Consider the following 21385-nt stretch of genomic DNA (forward strand, 5'->3'; position numbering starts at 1 on the left):
AACTGAGTTCAAATACGCAGTATTGTTTTTGAAATCTGAGTATCGCGGACACACCGAAATCTAAGTGTGTTGGATATAAAAGAAAAACTTGAAACCATTAAATACCCCTACCATTACGAGTCATTGACGACCACTGGACGCCGGGATTATCCAAGCAGTCTAAAGCACATTGATGTAGTACATAAAATTTGTTTCATTTCTTATGACAGCTGTACACATACCACCCCCCCCCTCCCCCAATCTAATGCCACCCCCGTTATAATGCCAAAATTGCCGAGGTACAAATGTTGGCGTTATAACGAGGGATCACTGTATATTCATTAGGCATTTTGAAAATAATGCCTATAAAGAATTGTCAAAAAAACTTTAAATCTTTGTTGTGGTTCCACTTCGACAGGTCATGTATGAATACCAATTGACGCTATACTAGATGAGGAAACATGCATATTAATTTGACATATTCCTCCCTCAGTAGTTCTTAATCAATTTTTTTCTCCACCGTAAAATTTGGAACCCTTATTGTGACTGTCCTAGACTAAAGCAGATTCATTACAACCAATTTCACTCTTCAATTTGACTTTTTTGGCTCAGTGGTTCTTTATTATCTTCCCTTCAAAAGGATATAACCTTTCATTTGAATAAACTGGTATCGGTATTGCCTTAAACTGGTATCGGTATTGCCTTATAAAAAGGATCATTTGTGCCAAAGTTCGGCTGACATGAACCATGTGGTTCTTGACAAAAAGTTGAGCATGTGAAAAGCATATCCCAAACAGACAGATGGACAAAAGTTTGTAAGAAAAGTTCAGTTAAGCCTTTGGCTCAGGTGAACTAAATAAAGACTAATATCATGTCATAATAAAAACAATTATGTAACATTAAGCTTATAGTGGTACATCTACTAGGAAGTTGGTTAATTGTTAATTCCTTTAAATGCAGTCTGCCAATGAAATCAGATGAAACTGCACTCGAGTTTCATGGCAAGAAGAGAATTATTTTGTTCTGCACTGATTATAACCATTCTAAGATGAGAAAAGCCACTTGATACAGACACGTAGCAGACATCATATGAAGGCAGAGGCTTCATACAATACACATATTAAAGGAATTTTTGTGGTTTCACTGTGTAAATATACATATTTTGTGAAAATTGAAAATCAACAGTGATTTTTTAGTAATTACTCTATAGCTATTCAGTTTGTTAACTCAACTTAATCAAGATCAATTAACCAGTAAGATCAATTAAGCTTCCACCTCCAGACCGACAATTAATAAAAGGGGTGCTGTCTCGGAGAAGATGGTGAGTTTCAGAAAAATATGTCCTTATTCTAGTATACAATAGAAGGTGCCAGACAGAGAGAGATGAAATGTTTGTTAAAATCTGTGTATATATAAAGAAAGATAAAAAACACATATATCAGTCTTATAACTGTTTGAATCAGCACATCTTACCTGCTTGTAAACCTGTCAGCAATAAAATATCAGGGACCAATCAAAATTAGATAAATACCTACTGCATGCGAGTCAATCAAATTTAGATAAATTACTAACAGTATGAAGGCCAATTAAGATTAAATAAGTTACCTATTGCATGCAGATCAATAAAATTACATAAATTACCTATTGCATGAGGGTAAATCAAACCATAATAAATTACTTACAGCATATAGGCCAATTAAAATAAGATAAATTACCTACTGGTATTGCATGTAGGCCAATCAAAATTAGTTTAATTATTAACTGTAAGTGGGCCAATCAAAAGTAGATAAATATCTACTGCATGTGGGCCATTAAAAATCAAGCATCAGATATTTCACAATGAGACATGTTTAGTTAATTTCTGAACACATGAAGTGTGTGATGGCAAGCCTTGCTATACATGTATATACTATCCCTGTTGGTGTAATTAGTTTTCTTCTTCAGTGGGAAAAACACTTTGTTCACAAATTTTCGAATGGAAGTACATGTATTGCCACTGGTGCAGAAATATAAAGTCAATTTTTTTGGTTCTTTTAAAACCTCTTGCTGTCTGTAAACCTCACCGGATTAAGTTGTATAAACAATCATGCCTTAGAGTCCCACAGGGAATTTAACTGACTTTTAAAAAAACTTATTTTATACTATAATTGTGGATTTTTAAAACTAGATATGGCTTGAAATTTCCAACACACAACTTTTTTTCTTATCCATGACAATCTTCCTCAGTGTTATTAGCTCCTTCAGGACTATGGTGAATGTGTGTACCTGTCCTGGGGAAATCCCCCTGCTGCAGATCACTTCACGAGACCTTATATTCATGTAGATACAATGATGTATTTATCGACAAGACAGAACTTTCGCTAAAGACTCCTACATGTAAGAGTTTGTTCACGAGAAATAAATTTTTGCAAAAGGCTAGTTTCGTGAAGTTACGCGTAAATGAAGTTATCACAATAAAATACAATGTGATATACTGTACATTACCTTCAATCTGACCTCTACAATAATGACATTGAGACTATATCAAGGTCACAAAGAATATGTAAGTTTTTCTGCATTTGACACTACAGTTTTCCTTTGTTAAACATGTGAACACAGATGGATAGTGGGATTCCTTTAAACTTTCAATTTTGTTTCAAGTGGGTCTGAAAGGGCAGATTTTTATGGTTTCTAATACATGAGCACAATCATTCAATGGAAATAAGAAATCTAAAGTCATTTAAATAGTGCTGTCTATAAAAGGACCACACATTTAACCCCCTCATCGCCTGTTCCCAGGTCTCTTAGGACCACACATTTAACCCCCTTGTTGCCCGTTCCCAGGTCTCTTAGGACCACACATTTAACCCCCTTGTCGCCTGTTCCCAGGTCTCTTAGGACCACACATTTAACCCCCTCGTCGCCTGTTCCCAGGTCTCTTAGGACCACACATTTAACCCCCTCGTCGCCCGTTCCTAGGTCTCTTAGGACCACACATTTAACCCCCTCGTCGCCTGTTCCCAGGTCTCTCCCGTGACCTCTGACCTCACTACTGTTCTGTGCAATGTGTCTAATACCAATCTTACTTTCCGGATCCCGTCATCTACCTACACTCCTCCTCCTAATCTAAACCCAGCTACTTCAGAAATTAATCAGAAAATGCTCATCCTACATTTCCATATTGTTTTTTTTTACCTGTTCCTCTTTTTGCACACAAATCTACAATCAAACCATGTAAATAAACACTGCACACAACACCACAATGTTCAGTTCTGATTTTTTCACTGCACACAATTTACTACAAGTTACATTCTGAGATATCAGTTTAACTCATGATAGAGTGATAATAGTATACAGTGGTGCTTAGGTAATCCGGACGCAGCACCTTCCGGACAAATTTTATGGGGAATCGAATTCTTACACATTATTTTGCATCGTTAATCTGGAAATTTGTGTTACAGATTCAGAAAGTAAGTTTTTACAACAAAACGTTAAAATGCATTGAAAATTGTATCATAAATTATAGCAGGGAGTAAATTGTAAAGAAAACATAAGCTATATGTTGTCCGAATTGAAACAAGTACCTACATCCATTAACACCTCCCTAATTAGGTTGTCATCTTCTCTATGTGGATTAAGCATTATGTGTTGATCAAGACATTGTGCCAATTCTGCGATGTGTGTTGTATTGAATTGTAAACAAATCTGCAGCACATCATTAAATCGTCTTGACCTATTAAATGGACTGGACGTCATGTCGTGTGAATACATTTAATTAAAATGTACACATGTCAGATGTACTCCGCCGTGTGTTAATGAGAGTGTGTAAGTGAGACATTCTAGTAATGCAGATTGTAGTTTTATGCCATTGATAGAAAATTTATTGAATGTGATAAGATATTTTCATGTATAAAATGTCATGCATGTACATTGTACCTGTGCATGATTGACTCTCGTTACAATGCCATAGAGGAATTTTAATCTCTGGAAAACAGCGAAAAAACTACTGTCACAAGTATGTGTATGACAATTCAGTCCTGTGCATACAGATGCATGTAATTCTAATGTCGCTTTCTGTTCACTTCTTAGTGGATCACCAAAAAAAAAATTAAGTGCCTGTGGTCAGATTTTGCTGGGAACCAAAGTGTCCAAATTAACAAGGCTCCACTGTATATTATTAAACAGACTCTTTTCACAACACCATAGATTTACTCTATCATACCAGAATGTATTGAATATTTTAAAACATACCATATTTTTTTAACGTTTACATTGAAAGAGATCAAAAGTATACTAGCCAGTTTGATCTTATCCAAAATAGATCTACGTGACACACAAAGAGCTACTATAACAAAAACCCACTACAAATAACCTTTCACTAACACCCTTTGTTACCATGACGCAGATAAACAAAGGGGATCAAAAACAATAAAAAACGATGGGGACACTGGCATGCTATGCGGAAGAATTCAAAAACTACAAGGTCATTCCAAGGTCACGAATATGTACATCACAAAACAAGCAAGACTTGCATTCTTAGATCAGCATCTACAGTGTCTATCTGCAGGAGCCGAGACGTTGGACTTACCTTCATCCTAAAGAATGTTATACTAGTCAGCAAATCTACCGTGGACTTCAGGTCTTGAAGGCGAGCCCGGTCTGAAGCGGGGAAGTTATTCTGCAGAGAAATATCCGTTTGTAAATTTCACTTCGCCTCTACATACAAAATCTTGCCATCTAAAACAATTTTCACTCTCTAGCATACAAACCTAAGTACCTATGCCTATAGGTTTCACTACTTCAAGATAAACTTCCTTCTCTCATTCAGATATGACCCACACGGAAAACAGCATCTTTTTATGGTATTTTCTGTTTTGTTCATAGGGTATTTGAATTTGTGGGTGTATGGCCATATCACAAATATTTGGAAATTCACCGCCAAGTTAAAGTCTCGAAAGCTTTACTTTAAACCTAATCATGTACAGATTTACAGTACGACCGTCTTTTGAGTGTTCGAGAAAAAAGCTGGACTTACTCTATACATGGAGAGATCAATACGGAGGGAATTATGAAGCTGGTCTAATAACTTCACAAACTTCTCTTTCTGAAAAACAAATATCATCTTTCAATTTCAAGTTGATGCTAAAACCATAGTTAACAGCAAAATTGGAAAAAAAATGTATTATACCATTTTGTCTTTAGAGAATCATATTGCCCTAAAATATTGTGAGATATATGTACTTCAAATATCTATCAAATTTATTATGATCAGCAATTTATTTCAATTAGCAATGCTTTACACACATTCACATTATTTAATTACAAAATGGCAATGTAAAAAAAAAATTCGAAGTTATCAGTAAAATTATAGAGATAAATAGATAAAGCCTTTTTTAGAGTTGGCAAGTATGGTAAAACATGAAAAAACATAAACTCAGCAGAGCTTTTAACCGACATAAATTTCTCACAGGCACCTAAAACAATGTTTTACTTTAAAAGCAAAATTATGAAAGACCATTCAGGCCTTTTAAAAATATGCACTGTGGACAATAACACATTGAGATGACATCTTCTCGAGTAAAATCTTAGAATCACGTACCCCAAAATTAGATGCTGCGAATCGGTCACTGGCAGAAACAGCAGTGCTGGCCGTGGTGTGTGCATAGAAGGCGTTTATGTTGGCGAGTAGTGTACTCATAACTGCTGGAACTCCAGGACACATGTATTTAGTGGACAGGCAGGAAAAATGTCTGGAATTCGAGAAATTACTCAAAATCACCAAAATGTTGACAAGATTTCCTGGTGATATTTAACTGAGGTTGGTATTTACAGTGTAACATTGGAGACACCTCTAAACCGACACGAAATGCATTTAATTTCAGATTTTCAATTCATATTAATGGAGAAATAAGATATTGTTATAGTTATATGAATAAATATAACTCATAAACCCCTTGTCCTTTTAAAAATTTAAAAAGCGCATGCATACATTTGTGGATCAGTGGTGGATTAATGTTTACTTACGTCATGGCTTGGTAAATTGACTCGATACCATATCTCATAGCAAACTCGTCGACAATCTCCTGGGCAGGCTCATCAAAGTACACTTTCCAAGCTTCATCCTGCTGTTATCAAATTTAGATAGGAGTCATTTCTTACAAGTATATGCATCTTTTAAAATATATGATTACATAAACTGACAAAGGTGAAGGGAACTTGAATAAGGTCATATATCAAATGTCTTTCAATGAAGCATACAGGTTCAAAACATAGCTGGGGGAAAATGTCTACGCAGCTCCCACAACTTTGATGACACAAAAAGTAGATTTAAACAGATTGTGAACAGTTTTGTATAACTCTTCAGACTGTTTGCAATCCTTACTGTATGGATTGAATGTATAAATGAAATACTCAGAATTTAAACAAGAGGTCATCATTCACTTGATCAGTGTTTTTATAGACATTTATTCACATCTACATGAACCACATAGGGTCATCGTATACTGTTGGAGCCCTTTTGTGGCCCCATCCAGATGCTGAGTGTTTGGCGATGGAACTGTCACTACCTGTTTTACAACTTAGGTCTGTCGCGGCTGGGATTCGAACCCCAACCTTCCGCATGCAGAACAAACACAAAAGTCTAGACCATGGCAATATAAAATTTGATGAGAAAAACTCCCATGAGCCCTCATGTCAGGCAAGTTAAAGTGACGACTGTGATTAATGATGTACGACTTCGGGTCAGGCGAGCTAAAGTGACAACTGATTAATGTTGTAGGACCTCAAGTCAGGTGAGCTAAAGTGACGACTGATTAATGTTGTAGGACTTAGGGTCAGGCAAGCTAAAGTGACGACTGATTAATGTTGTAGGACCTCGGGTCAGGCGAGCTAAAGTGATGACTGATTAATGTTGTAGGACCTCGGGTCAGGCGAGCTAAAGTGACGACTGATTAATGTTGAAGGACCTCGGGTCAGGCGAGCTAAAGTGACGACTGATTAATGTTATAGGACCTCGGGTCAGGCGAGCTAAAGTGACGACTGATTAATGTTGTAGGACTTCGGGTCAGGGGAGTTAAAGTGACGACTGATTAATGTTGAAGGACCTCGAGTCGGGCGAGCTAAAGTGATGACTGATTAATGTTGTAGGACCTCGGCTCAGGGGAGCTAAAGTGATGACTGATTAATGTTGTAGGACCTCGGGTCGGGTGAGCTAAAGTGACGACTGATTAATGTTGTAGGACCTCGGGTCAGGCGAGCTAAAGTGACGACTGATTAATGTTGTAGGACCTCGGGTCAGGCGAGCTAAAGTGACGACTGATTAATGTTGTAGGACCTCGGGTCAGGCGAGCTAAAGTGATGACTGATTAATGTTGTAGGACCTCGGGTCAGGGGAGCTAAAGTGATGACTGATTAATGTTGTAGGACCTCGGGTCGGATGAGCTAAAGTGATGACTGATTAATGTTGTAGGACCTCGGATCGGGTGAGCTAAAGTGACGACTGATTAAAGCTGCATAACTTACTCCTTTAGCATCAGGAAGTTTCACTGATCCTCCGGCCTGCTCACATAGGTAGTGAAACAAATTCTGGAAAGAAAGAACAAAATACAAAGCAAACTTTAATTGTACATGTTCTAAAATACTCCCACTTTCTTTGTGTATATGTATTACAGATTTACCTATCAATAGACTGCTGGAATTTAAGAAATATACTCCTCTACATAAATAGGTATAATGTATAAAATATACTATCTATATAAACAGGTATAATATATCAACACGCTGATCTATAGACAGGTGTACATGGTACAGGGCCACTTTCTCCTTCCCTTAGATCTCTACACTGATGTGTTATCTGAAACCTGTTAAGCAGGGCGGGCACTCGCGAGTGCTTGCCTCTAGCACCAAAGGATTATATTAGGAATGTTTGCGGGCGCCCGCTATGCTGAACATGCGTCTGACTGCTTACCTCGTGTAGATGGTACGGGGCCACTTTCTCCTTCCCCTTGATCTCTTCACTGATGTGTAATCTGACTGCTTACCTCATGTAGACAGGTGTACTGTACATGGTAAGGGGCCACTTTCTCCTCCTCTTTGATCTCTACACTGATGTGTAATCTTATTACTTACCTCGTGTAGACAGGTGTACTGTACATGGTAAGGGGCCACTTTCTCCCCCCCCCCTCCCCACCTTGATCTCTACACTGATGTGTAATGTTATTGCTTACCTCATGTAGACAGGTGCACTGTACATGGTAAGGGGCCACTTTCTCTCCCCCCCCCCCCCCCTTTGATCTTTACACTGATGTGTAATCTGATTGCTTACCTCGTGTAGACAGGTGTACTGTACATGGTACGGGGCCACTTTCTCCTTCCCTTTGATCTCTACACTGATGTGTAATCTGACTGCTTACCTCATGTAGACAGGTGCACTGTACATGGTACGGGGCCATTTTCTCTCCCCCCCCCCCACCCTTTTGATCTTTACACTGATGTGTAATCTGATTGCTTACCTCGTGTAGACAGGTGTACTGTACATGGTACGGGGCCACTTTCTCCTCCCCTTTGATCTCTACACTGATGTGTAATCTGATGGCACCAGATACAGCCGACTTATCTGTCCTCTTTTCTGGAGTATTATGGAACATAAATAAACGACATTGCCCAATTAAAAATCTAAATTCATATATTTACAGTTACTAAAGCCAATCAACTCAAACAGGTTTTATCTGTGAGATTATTTTAAGGCTTTTACTGTCATTAATGACTACAGCTGATGCACAAGGACCATTCAAAAAATACACTTATTTATAAATTTTATAAAATTGTCAAGATTTTTTTTCCCCATTTCATATTACCCCAAATTTAGGAATACTTCTCGATACAAATGAAGCAAAAGTCATGGTTTATTTCAATTTCATTCTATTACCTATATGGCTGGAGTAACAGTAACTCCTAAATCACTGGAGCATGCTAAGAAAAACATCACCAATTTTCTCAGTACTTTACAATGAACATTATGAACCAATTAGATAAAAGTATGACATAAAACCCAATGGATTGCTTGCATATGTTGATGTCACTCATACGTTGATGTAAATCCCCCCCCCCCCCCCCCCACACTTGATATACATACATTTTATCTATAATATTTCATGATACAGAGCTTGTATATAGAATTTTTGAATAGCCCTTGTACTTCACATAAGTCAAATTACAATAAGCAATTTTATCAAAAAGTTATCAGGGGCATTTTCCATTTTATTTATCAATGGGCTTGGCAAGGGGCTACTACTCTAGCAAAGCATGCACATGCATTTTGGGCAAGAATCAAGGGAAATAAATTATAAACTAACATGAAATGTGATTCTCAGAATTATTCCAAAAATTTATTGGGGAGGGGAAGGGGGACCACAAGGTTGATTACATATCATAGCCCAGTCAAAATTTCCATTCTTTTATTGTTAATCATGTTAACATTGACAGGATATATTTAATCAATTAATACAAGATTTTACTGAAAAAACAAAATTTGGAATGTTACAGTATCATGTGGTTCAAATTCAATAAGAAAGTCATGCAAAAATTAAATCAAACAAAAAACACCAAGAAACCTACATGCACATGCAATCAATACTGTTACTAGCAAACCTGCACAGAAAGTTCAAACTCGGAGCTACCCTACAACATGCGATTTTATAGAGCACAATACTGGTTAATCATTTTCAGTTTGATAACTAGAGTTTTGTTGGTTAACATTCAAGTTCAATATACAGGGTTTATTCACGGTGGAGAAACTATAATGTATATATATAGTACATGTATAGGGGACAAAGTGACAGGAAAAGGACTTCATGCACAGATGACTATCAACCTGATTAAGGGACCATTTCCAGGAATGACATTCAAATTTGATTTGGGCATTTCTATAAGTAGAATGTATTGTACTAAACCACCAACAGTTACTATGGCACCCTCAACCACAGTAACCAGTCTCCGTGACTCAGTGGTTAAAGTACTGAATTTGTGTTCAGAGGTTGTGAGTTCGAGCCCTGCTCATATTTTGGCCGTGCTGAACCTAACATGTAAAAAAAAATAAGCAATTTAGAAGCGAGAGCTGCAAGACCTTAAAACCTGAGGCGAGTATTGGCGTGATAAAGAGCCCTTACAGCTACAGCCGTTTCTTTAATAATGTGAGACACTTTACCTGGTGATGTCTCTCTAAACAAGTGAAAAATTCTCAAAGGGATGTAAAAACAAAACCAACAAGTACAATCCAACTTATGCTACATACGGACAAAGTTTGGTCCTGCCCTGGAGTCAGAACCTCTACCCCGGGATCATGAAATTTACAATTCTGGTAGAGGTCTACCTGCTCTACATCTCTATGGAATTAGTTTTTCTTATAGACGTGCAGTTGTGGCAGAGATGATTTTTGAAAACTAATAAATGTTTTGCAGTTTTTGCCCTATCCCTATGGCCCCAGGGGAGCAGGAGTCCTGAAAATTGCAATCATATGTTCCTCTTGTCCCAAAGATGCTTTGTACCAAATTTGAAAAGAACTGTATTGGAATTTATCAAGAAAAAGTTACGAATAATCAATTGTTACCTCACGATGACGAACACTGACCCGTTGCAATAGGTCACCTGAGTTTACTAAGGTGACCTTAACTACAAATACCTATCAAGTTCTGTTGGTGGCATTCCTTTGACTTCAGTTTATAATTCTCATTATTGAATGTTGTGAGGAAAAGCAAAAAATAAACTAAGAAATGTTTTGAGATCAGCAGGATTTTTTGGGGTTGTGAATCGTAAAACTGTGATTGTGAATTTACTGTACAATCTACACAATATCAGTGATATTCTCTCTACAGGACAGAACGCTAAGTTGTTGACAATTGACCAGCAAAAAAAAATATAATTGTTTTATATATATATAAAGAAACAAGGGACATTTGGAAGGTTTACAGATGCTGATACAGATAGGAGACATTCAATAGTGGAGAGTGATGCTCATTTGTCTTTGACTTTTTTTTTTTGAGTCATGAACTGACCTAGATTATACCACACATCCATGTCACCGCTAAGCGTGGTGACGTCGATAAGAGTCTGACCCAGAAAATCATCCGACTCTCGTGTGAATTTTTGACGCAGTCTGGATTTTATATCATCATCTTCATCCCTGTAAGAGTGTTTCCAACAAAACACAACATTTAGAAGGTTGAGCTAAAACTAAAAAAAGTCAATATATTGTAAAAATGCTGATCAGAGCATGGCTGGCTTGTCTAAACTCCATGTGTTTGGAGTTACCATGGAGACAGACAAATCAACCAATCAATGAACAAGACTGGCCCTAGTAGAACTCCAATACTTTCATTATATGTCCACTGCTTTTGACTTTTGCTACGAGTCTTCCAAAACTGTAAAAGATGTTTGCTCCACAGCATTTCGTTATGAGCTTTTTATGTACACTGTATTCAACAACAGTTTCATGCAGTATTTATGAGAATGATTATTAAAAAAAATGTCTCGTGGTTGTTAGTTTAGGAGCAGACACATCTTACAGTACACAGCCTTTGCACTCTAGTACATGAGAAGCTTAGAAGAAGGAAAGCAGCACCTTGCTGGCCCTAGAGCTGACAAGTGTCGATCAACTGTCGACCAACTGTGAAAGCAAGAGAGAAGCTAAAAATAAGCGTGACTGGCAGTGACACATGAAAGCATGGAGGTATAACCGAAAAATAAATAAAGACAAAACAAGATTTTCAAGAGATTGTCCTAAAAACCATGCCATAAACTAACCACACAGAGATACAAGTAAAGTAGTGCGTGGCAACGGCATGGCGTGGGAACTTACCCAAATTATACCACACATCCATTTCTCCACTTAATGTACGCACTTCGACAATGGTCTGACCCAAGAAGTCATCAGATTCCCGGGTCAATTTCTGCATAAGTTTTGATTTCAAATCGTTGTCTTCATCCCTAAAACAAGGGCTAACTTGTGATGCACACATACAGTGAACAAAAGAAAAACCTCATTGAATGCTCCTCAATCTCGGGTACTAAATTATGCTCCATGTCAGTTTTTGAAAAGCATCTCGAAGACAGCATTATATGATGTCTTTTTAATCTTGCTTTATAGGAGAGAGTCATCCAAATCAAAAGAAAAAATACTTCATTATCAAATAAGTCTATTGATTTCCCTTCTTTCCCACCTAGTAAAGGAACATTCAGCACCCTGTTAAACAAACCAGCATACTTGTGCTCAGCTAATTAAGCACAATCTCAGTTCACACATATACAAAAAGAACTGGAGAGGTGAATACATGAACTTGATTTTTTTTGCCCCATCACAAATTTGAAAATATCTCTATAAGCTGTTGTTAAACCTATACATACAGACTTAAAGAATTTCAAAAATGTGAATGGGCAATTGCAGAAATGCACAAGAAAATATGATAGAAACCCTGAAAGAAAACTTCTGCATTAGCATGAACTTTTGTCATTAATAGTATTTTTGAAATCTTCATTAAAAAGAACATTTACTTATAATTTTATTCTCTACATCAATATCACTCAATTATCAAGTTTAGAACAGACATCGATTGCATGCAAACAATGATAAAAACCAATTACTTACCAAACTCTAACTTTAATTCTATCTGACGAATTATGGCACTCACTAAAATTTCAAAAAGCTTTTGAAAATCATAAACTTCTGTCGTCGGATATAACATTTACAACCAATCAAATGTAATTATGTGAGTAATTCTCAAAAGAAAAAAATCTGATTACAGACTCTCTGGCTCAGTGTAAGCCCACATGCTGATAATCGCTGGGTGAACATCATAATTTTACATCCAAATTACCCAACAAATCATATAACACATCAACAGTTAAAACACATAACTTGATAATAGGGGACAATGGTCTACATTTTTCAAAAGCTGCACATGAGTTATTTCCCCCGAATATGGGAGCATACAGTAGTCCAATACCAGGACTATATGGAATATTCTATAATAAATACGACCCTGTAAAACTCAGTAGAGGAAAGAATAATAAATACGACCCTGTAAAACTCAGTAGAGGAAAGAATTTAATAATGTAACCATGACAATACACTGTTCGGTGATACTAGTTATATGTAATGAAAGACATGTCCCTAACTCCTGGTGTTCGAGGTAAACTGCAAAAGTGTAGACCATTGGTTCGAACGAAGATATATGATTAAATTCCAACTATATAAAAGAATAATACACTGAAGCCATTAAAATAAATCACCAAGGTCATTACTTACAAATAGAACTTTTCGTTCCAGTCTGGGTTGAGGTTCTGTGGGACGGTTTTTGTGCGCTTTTTCACTTTACCTACTTGGACAGTGACGTAAGGATCGCTGGTACCCGTTTTATCTTTGCCGATAAGGCCTTGAGCACATATCACTGAAAAATTCCAAGGCAATAAATTCACATTTGATGTCTGACAATAAAGTTTTCTAATAATATAAAATCTCCGCTTTCTAAGAAACTATATATTCTTTCTAGTGAACTTACATTCTTAAATTTCACAAGTCACTAATATCTATTTTGATATCTAAACTTTAAAATCCTTTCATGCAATTTTTAAAAATGTTGTAAAACGTCTTTTAAATTCCAAAACTTTCTTCCTATTATAGTCATGCAGAAAGAGTTAGGTTCACAAAGAACATAATTTGGCCCTGTAAAATTCTAAAATCTGTTGATTTTGTGTAAAGGATAAAAAAATCATCAATAGTATTCACTTGTCTCTTATCATGACATCATACTCCCCTGATTTTTTGGTATGATATCATAATCTGTGTCATTTATTCCCAAATTATGACATCATACTCCTACTAAATTTTGTTTACTCCCAAATTTTTGAAGCTGTATAAAAGATGCAAATTTCCTTGGCTTATATTGTCCATTTATTACACATATCCCAAATTCTGGTCAACATTTTCTAATGATAGGTTAAAACAGCTTAATTGAGTATAAACTCTTTGGATCATGGACTGGGGCAATGCAATATCAAAAGTTAAATATATCTGCTTTAATTTACAAAGTGTTGAATTCCCTTTACTCTTATAATTTAACTTGATGAATATTAAATTTTCTGGCATGAATAGAAGATTGAGGCTTTGTCTTTATATTTATGTAGAAAACACAATCCGACATTTCATATAATTGCATATAAACAGGGCCGTTTATGCCATTAATGAATCTAGTTCTTTGTTGTAGTTTTTTTTATCTAGAGGGAGATGCCATAACTCACTAAAATATGCCCTTAGGCTAAAACGCTCACCTAAGTCACCTTGCTCATGCAGGAATAAAAATCCTTAAATCCCTATTTTAAACCTACTCTGGGTCATTGAAATGAAGAAATTCGAACCTTATATAAGTACATGAGGAAACTTCCATACTAATTACTTATGGTGGTATACTAGTGGGTATTAAAAGGAAATCTGTCCAAACTTTTTCCTTGGAAAAAAGCATGGTCCTTCATTCAACAAACTTAAATTCCTTTTACCGAAACACATCTTGTGGTGAGTTTGGTTGAAATTGGCCTACGGATCTGATGAAGAAATTGAAAAAGTGTGAAAAGTTTACACCATGCGCACCAACAATAAAAGACAATTGACAAATTTTGATCAGAAAAGCTCAAGCCAGTCTATGGCTCAGGTGAGCTAAAAAGGCACTGTACTTGTACTTATTTTAGCAGGATTAAAATTTTAGCAACTTTGGTGGTGAATTTATAATTGTGTTAAAATATCAAATTCTTTATTTGTCCATTATCATACACAGAAGAAGCACTAAATCATGCTTACACTAAATAGTGCATCAGCTACGAACGTGCCAAATTTTAAATACGCCAAACTATAAGTACATTTACAGTATATACCAATGTGCCGCTGGGATGATTAAGTATGTTAAAGAATTTAAGAAATTGTGCATTGCACAGATTAACATGCATCTATAAGTCCTGATTTCCAGGTCAGAAGGAGACAATGATTAAACACACAACAGTAACAGTGTTGTGGACACCACTGGAAATACATCCATAATTTACAAAGGGAAGTGAGGGGGGATGCCATCAGCACATTGGTACACCATTCACATGAAGTATTTTTTTTTTTATATCTACCATAAAAATAGTCATGCTGATCAATATATAATGTGAGAACTAAATCTAAATCTACTAACACCTTTTCCTAAAACCAAAACAAAGTTAATGTTTGTAGACGTACATGATTCTACTTTTATGCAATATTTCTATAGCATTTAGGAGATAATAAAAAAAAAAATTAAAAAGAAGAAAAATAAAAGGACTGCCACGTGACCTGTCATGTGACCTATGCTAAAAAGTTGTTCAGTATCGTATTTTCTTGGAATGGTTAAATCCCAGTATTTAGATTCACGCCCGGATACGGTGTTACTATATTCTCTTTATCAGCTTATTTATCAGCTTATACGTGTAAGGATTAAGAGATTAATGATGTTCCAACACTTGGTACTCAGCCTGCTAGGATTTTAAAGCTTTCTAGCAAAAATAATACACAGATCATATATATTTAGGGTAAGTAGATCATATTGTGTCAAATGGCTGGTTCAGAAGGACAAGCAGCATGTAATGCATGAATTCAATATCCACTTCTTCATATAGGGCTCACGGCGGGTGTGACAGGTTGACAAGGGATGTTTACTCCTCCTATAGGCACCTGATCCCACCTCTGGTATATCCAGGGGTCCGTGTTTGCCCAACTCTCTATTTTGTATTGCTTATAGGAGTTATGAGATTGATCACTGTTCGTTATCTTCACCTAGGCATCTGATCCCACCTCTGGTGTGTCCAGGGGTCCGTTTTTGCCCAACTCTCTATTTTGTATTGCTTATAGGAGTTATGAGATTGATCACTGTTCGTTATCTTCACCTAGGCACTTGATCCCACCTCTGGTGTGTCCAGGGATCCGTGTTTGCCCAACTCTCTATTTTGTATTGCTTATAGGAGTTATGAGATTGATCACTTTTCGTTATCTTCACCACTAAAAGTAAGGGCACCACACACTAGGAAGGCATTAAAAACAAAGGCTACAGCTTATAACACCCCCTTCCCCTGCTGTATGGTTCATGAATGAATATATTAATATAAGCAATACTTGTGTATTAATTCAAAATCTAATTGCCTAGCTGGGTAGCTCAGTAGGTTAATGTGTCGAGTCTAGATAGGGTTTTTAATTTTTTTTTTCCAGATTACTTTCTTTTAAAAACTGTATTTTTCAATTTAATAAGGGAAATTTGAAGTTTTCAATTTCAAAAATATTATTGTACATATTCTTCACATTCCGTCCACATCGGATTTCTTGGGTGTGTTATACCTCCTTAAAGTAAAGACCAATATAACTCTTATCATAAACAGACACTGAACAGACCAACAGAAAGATGTCTCTTCTTCTCTCAGTCACATCCCTCTTCTTCATTAGTTCATCCGATTTTCATGAACTCTTATTTTCATTTGCATCAAAATTTTAATTGCATCCACATGGAGATTATTCACTGTATCTGATTCAAATGAAATTATTACATCATATTTTTAAAAAACTATTAAAACTAACAGATGCCAGAACTTAACATATGGCTTAATTACTATTGAAAATTTTAAAAATCATTTAACATAATTATTACTGAGAATTAAAAAAAACCATTTCACAAATATAAAATGTTTATATCTTTCATCAACTTTCAACACATCCATTGAGGTTGTACTGACATATCTGGAATCTTGTCTAATTGAGCACACACTTATTTCTTTAAGAAAATAATATTTTGATGATCCAATACTTTACCCTTTGCTTGATCTAATGTTATCAAAATTCCTGGTATTGCGTTTGAGGACATCAATTTTTCAATAAGTTCATTAGCATTAGATATATATAACTCTTCAATCTTGCCATGTGAACACGGTTTAAATTTAAAACTTTGAATTTGCTTAAATATCATTTAATTTGAAACAAAATTTAATGTGTATTCATGTGAATGAAACATTACATTAGTAATTTCTCAAAACAAACAAAAAAGATTATTGTGATTAGTATATAAAGAAAAACAAATCTAGCTAGGTATTAGAGAGATTATGAAGCCCAGTCATTTTCCAACAGTTTAAGAATTTTGCCCTACTATTTGGTTGCATACACACCAGAGCCCATGTTAATATCATATGGAAGAGTAATAACTTGGATTATATGACTATAGGGGAGTACAGACTGAGAAGCAGACAGTGAGGGGTACCTGTCAGGGTGATACTCGCGGACCATTTTGAGGTGCCATCCAAAATATTTTGTTTGGCAGCCTCCTTATAGCCAGAATGTAGAGCAGGCCCAAAATCAAACACTTCCCTGCCAAAAATGAAATTTAACATAGATCACAAAAACAGCACAACATTCAAGCTCTGTGATGGTCTATGTCTGTTCAGTCAGGCACCACACACTGTTAACATTTACACTGGCTCAACAGACACAGACTGTCCATTTTGACATTAAAAGTAGGCAGACATATGATCACCTTGTGTTGCATTGGAATAAATATTCGTTTTTCTTATAAGTTTTAAAATGTACCCCTCCTCCTCCCTTTTTATTATATTTCAATTAGGAAATGACATAAACCCTGCATTTGGAGTCATCTGTTAAGAATTTGAAATTTCATTGTGGTGACTCTGTGATCATATGCCCACCTGTGCTGGCTGGATGGCTACAGTCACACCGGTCATCTGGCTTACCAGTAATGGCAATTTTAGCTGACCACTTGGACGTTCCCTCCAACACACTTTGTTTCACAGCTTTCATATGGCCAGTATGTGACTTTTTGTCCACACCAAATACATTTCTAATGAACAAGATTATCATCAGATCTTATAGATAAATATGCATGAAATACAATATCCTCTAATTTATGAAGAATCCATTTCTAATCTGTTCAGATTTCATCCAACTACTGTAAAAGTGGTTATTTACACGCGGTCTCGTAATAAGCAAATTTCCTCCACACATATAGTTACAAATATTTGATATAATACATCAAATACATATTATATTCAGTTATGGTATATTTTTTCCCCATCGTAATGTTGGTCATGGAAAACGCGTACTTAACCCCCCGCGTAAATAACCCCCAGCGTAAATAACCACTTTTACAGTATCAGAATCAGAGTTCTATTAATGTCAACTGATAAACACTAAATCGACCGTTTTTGCTGATTTCAATGTCAAACAGAAAAAATATTTCCTACATACAATACCCTGCTTGGCTGGGTCTGAATAGATCAATTAAGGTCTGGCACTATTGTCATTATGACCTCACACATCTGGCCTCACATTGAACAATACTGAGCCTTTTGTTTTCATTGGTTCAACTAAAACTGTCCTAAATGGATTAATTATACTGTAGAAATATTTTTTTCCTGGTACAAATTTCCGCCATCTTCAGCCTTAAAAACTTATATCGTTCCATGGCGAATCTCTGTATGAAAGGGAAATCTTCACTGTCCAGTTTGCTTGACCTTTGACCCTCAAATACCAAAATTGTTCAAGGTCATTTTTAACTCATGGTAAAGGTCTGTATGAAATATGATGACTTATGTGGAAAGAGAAATTACTTATGGCCCCAAACCATTTCACTATACAGCATTCAGCACACTTGACCTTTATATCCTGATTCCGTAGGGTTCACCCTCGTACTATGATGCTGAGTCTGTACATACATGCGAGTGATTCCAGGTGAAAAGAAAATTAAATCACCTAAAGCTTGGATACCAGTCTGTCTATGAACAGACAGACATTCCCCCCCCCCCCCCAATTGTTGTAGGGATATTTACTTAATTTTAGATGCACCATTAAAACTGAAAGAGGTCACTTACTTGATGAGTTCAAATATCTCTGGTTTGTTTCTTTCCCTGATTTTCATTCTGTCTCTCATTGCCATAATGATGTTCTGCGTCTTATCCTCAGCACCATGTTTAGAGCTCTTTTCCGCAGCACCTGTAAGAGGGCCACACTTCATCAGTCTACCTGTGTATCTCAGGTGAGTTATTCCCAAACAGCAAAGGGCACACTTCATCAGTCTACCTGTTATCTCAGGTGAGTTATTCCCAAACAGCAAAGGGCAGTAAACATCATTGTCACTGTTCCTTACTTTTTCAAAAGATTCTTTTCCCCATCATTTGTCTTCAGTATAAAGAGCAATGTGGGAGGGGCCCCATGTGGCACATTTTACACTTCTTAATTTCAAAACAGGTTTTAAACTGTGAAACCTAGTCAAATAAACTTGTTTGAAGATGATGCCTTTAGATATATAGGATCACGATCATGACTGCAGTGGCTAAGCCACATGATTGTCACAGATTTAAACAGATTTAGGATTTCAATAGAAAATGGATTTTATTTTTTTATTTTCAAAGATTTTTACGTACATTTTGCTTTGGATAATTAACACAGAGAACAAGTTTTACCTATGTACCATTTTCAAACCAAAGTTGCAGCTGCACAGATACTGGTGTACAAAATATGTTATGACAAGTAGGAAAGTATGTGATCTATAGAGCAACATGTGCTTAAAAATTGTAAATTTTTGACAAAAATGATGAAATTTGAAATTTTCATTAACTTTATGATCTTCCTATGAGCTTAGAATATGTTACAAGTTAAAACTGACACTTATTTTCAGATAGAGGTGATCTGGTTCAATACATAAGGCATACATGGGAATGATGTGATACATCTATATATCATTATACAGTAACTTGATCCGAAGAGTTGGATCACATCGAGTTGACAGGCGCAGATCATCAGATCACACGAGACACAAAGCATCAAGTTTGATCTGATGATCCATGCCTGTCAACGAGACATGATCCAACTCTTTGGATCAAGTTATGGTAGTAATGATAAATTCATTATATACCCCAGTGTGTATTCTTAAATCCACATTTACAAGATAATAAATGTAGTCCAAATTACCAAAACACACAGACATACAGTGGAATTATATTTTGTGAGTTTTGTATGTGACGCGGTCGATGTTTTCCAAAAAACGTGTGGATGCATTGTGACGTTATCAGTTTCAGAGGATACAGAAACTGAAAGCCACAGTGTGGTGATCTGGAAAATAGGATCACACTCTGTGAAATCAACAGTATCAAAAAATGAAACATAGATGGGTATATATAAGTATTAGATCCAATCCTGAAGATTGGTCTCCAAAATGCAGGTGTGATTGATGATGCAACAAGTCATTTCCTGGTAATTTTTATGGACCTTTTTATTGACAATATGTACATTCCCAGTTTTAAATTCAAAATAGAAAACAGGAACAATTTTCTTTCATTAAAGATTTATCTACATGGCAATTGTTTCCATTGGATATGATCCATGAGAAATGATGGCTTTCTTTTAAAATTTTGGTCTTCGCAGGAGGGTCAGGAGATTCTCAGAGACATTTTGATATGTTCGATTCTTGGAGCCTCCAATACAGAGGACATCATGTATGATAATAGTTTTCTCAGAGCTGCGTAACCCGGATCCCTTTAATGTAGAACAAGATGTGTTTGTGAAACACAAATGCCCCCTGATAATGGCCAATTCCGAAGATGGCCAAGGTCACAAGGACTAATATCTTGGTACCAGTAGAAAAATCTTGTCACAAGAAATGCTGATGTACAATATGAAAGCTCTAATATTTACCATTTAGAAGTTATGACCTATGCATGATCAAATTTGGGGCCATATCAGGCTCTTATCTTCCCTTCCTCCTTTGTTTTGACTTTCATATGTTTACATTCCTAATGCTTTTGCCTTTTGGTATCTTTACAAATTGTAATGATAGCTATTTTCTCATGAATATGCTGCACTTTTGAACAATGTGCGTATGAATCTTGATAAATATAGTATGTCTATTTATCGACTAGGAATTCTGAAAATAATGAAATAAGAATTTTTGAAAATACATGACAGTATAATTTTGCCAGCATACTTTCAGGAAGCGCAAACACCAACGTTAAACGTTGCAGTTCATACCCTCGAGTATTTTCAAAAATGTTATTTATTTCTTAAACATTACAGCTATTAAATGTATAGCATAGAGTTAAATGACAATCGTGCATATATATTCATGAAATGTTGTCTTAAAAAACAAGAGGTCCATGGGCAATAGTGGGCACCAGAGAATCACACACACAAAACCCCCCAAATAAATTAGTCGCATGCAACAAGTGCACCTTTCTAACTGAACGTCATCTTTTCTGGGGGTGTTGTCTTTGTGATAAGAAATGAAGATCATTACTGTGTTTTCTAACTATTTTTATTTTTGCCCTGAACTTGGCCAGTTGACTTTTGTATGAAACAACATCTGGTCATAAGCAA

The 21385-nt window shown here is 36.1% G+C and overlaps 1 protein-coding gene across 22 annotated transcripts in view; it reads right to left on the minus strand.

The window, feature by feature from the left end:
- The window catches only part of LOC125651463 (protein unc-13 homolog A-like), a 131658-nt gene that overhangs the window by 21027 nt on the left and 89246 nt on the right, over nucleotides 1–21385 (minus strand). For 15 of the 22 annotated variants that reach the window (XR_008803194.1, XR_008803193.1, XR_008803195.1 and 12 more), the window contains 12 exons: nucleotides 18886–19006; nucleotides 17749–17855; nucleotides 13259–13400; nucleotides 12599–12640; nucleotides 11813–11940; nucleotides 8469–8584; nucleotides 7480–7542; nucleotides 5983–6083; nucleotides 5558–5708; nucleotides 4994–5062; nucleotides 4547–4636; nucleotides 3154–3177 (listed from right to left, as the gene is read on the minus strand). Coding sequence is in view for 18 of the 22 variants with exons in the window: in XM_048880065.2 (XP_048736022.2) it covers nucleotides 3154–3177; nucleotides 4547–4636; nucleotides 4994–5062; nucleotides 5558–5708; nucleotides 5983–6083; nucleotides 7480–7542; nucleotides 8469–8584; nucleotides 11813–11940; nucleotides 12599–12640; nucleotides 13259–13400; nucleotides 17749–17855; nucleotides 18886–19006 (1154 nt within the window). In the remaining 4 variants the exon portion in view is untranslated. Of the gene's footprint in view, nucleotides 1–1452; nucleotides 1465–3153; nucleotides 3178–4546; nucleotides 4637–4993; nucleotides 5063–5557; nucleotides 5709–5982; nucleotides 6084–7479; nucleotides 7543–8468; nucleotides 8585–11009; nucleotides 11138–11812; nucleotides 11941–12598; nucleotides 12641–13258; nucleotides 13401–17261; nucleotides 17369–17748; nucleotides 17856–18885; nucleotides 19007–21385 lie in introns of all 22 variants that reach the window. The other 7 variants (XM_056165825.1, XM_056165829.1, XM_056165823.1 and 4 more) reach the window with 6 other exon arrangements.

This window comes from Ostrea edulis, chromosome 5 (assembly GCF_947568905.1).
Source record: "Ostrea edulis chromosome 5, xbOstEdul1.1, whole genome shotgun sequence".
Taxonomy (NCBI): Eukaryota; Metazoa; Mollusca; class Bivalvia; order Ostreida; family Ostreidae; genus Ostrea; species Ostrea edulis.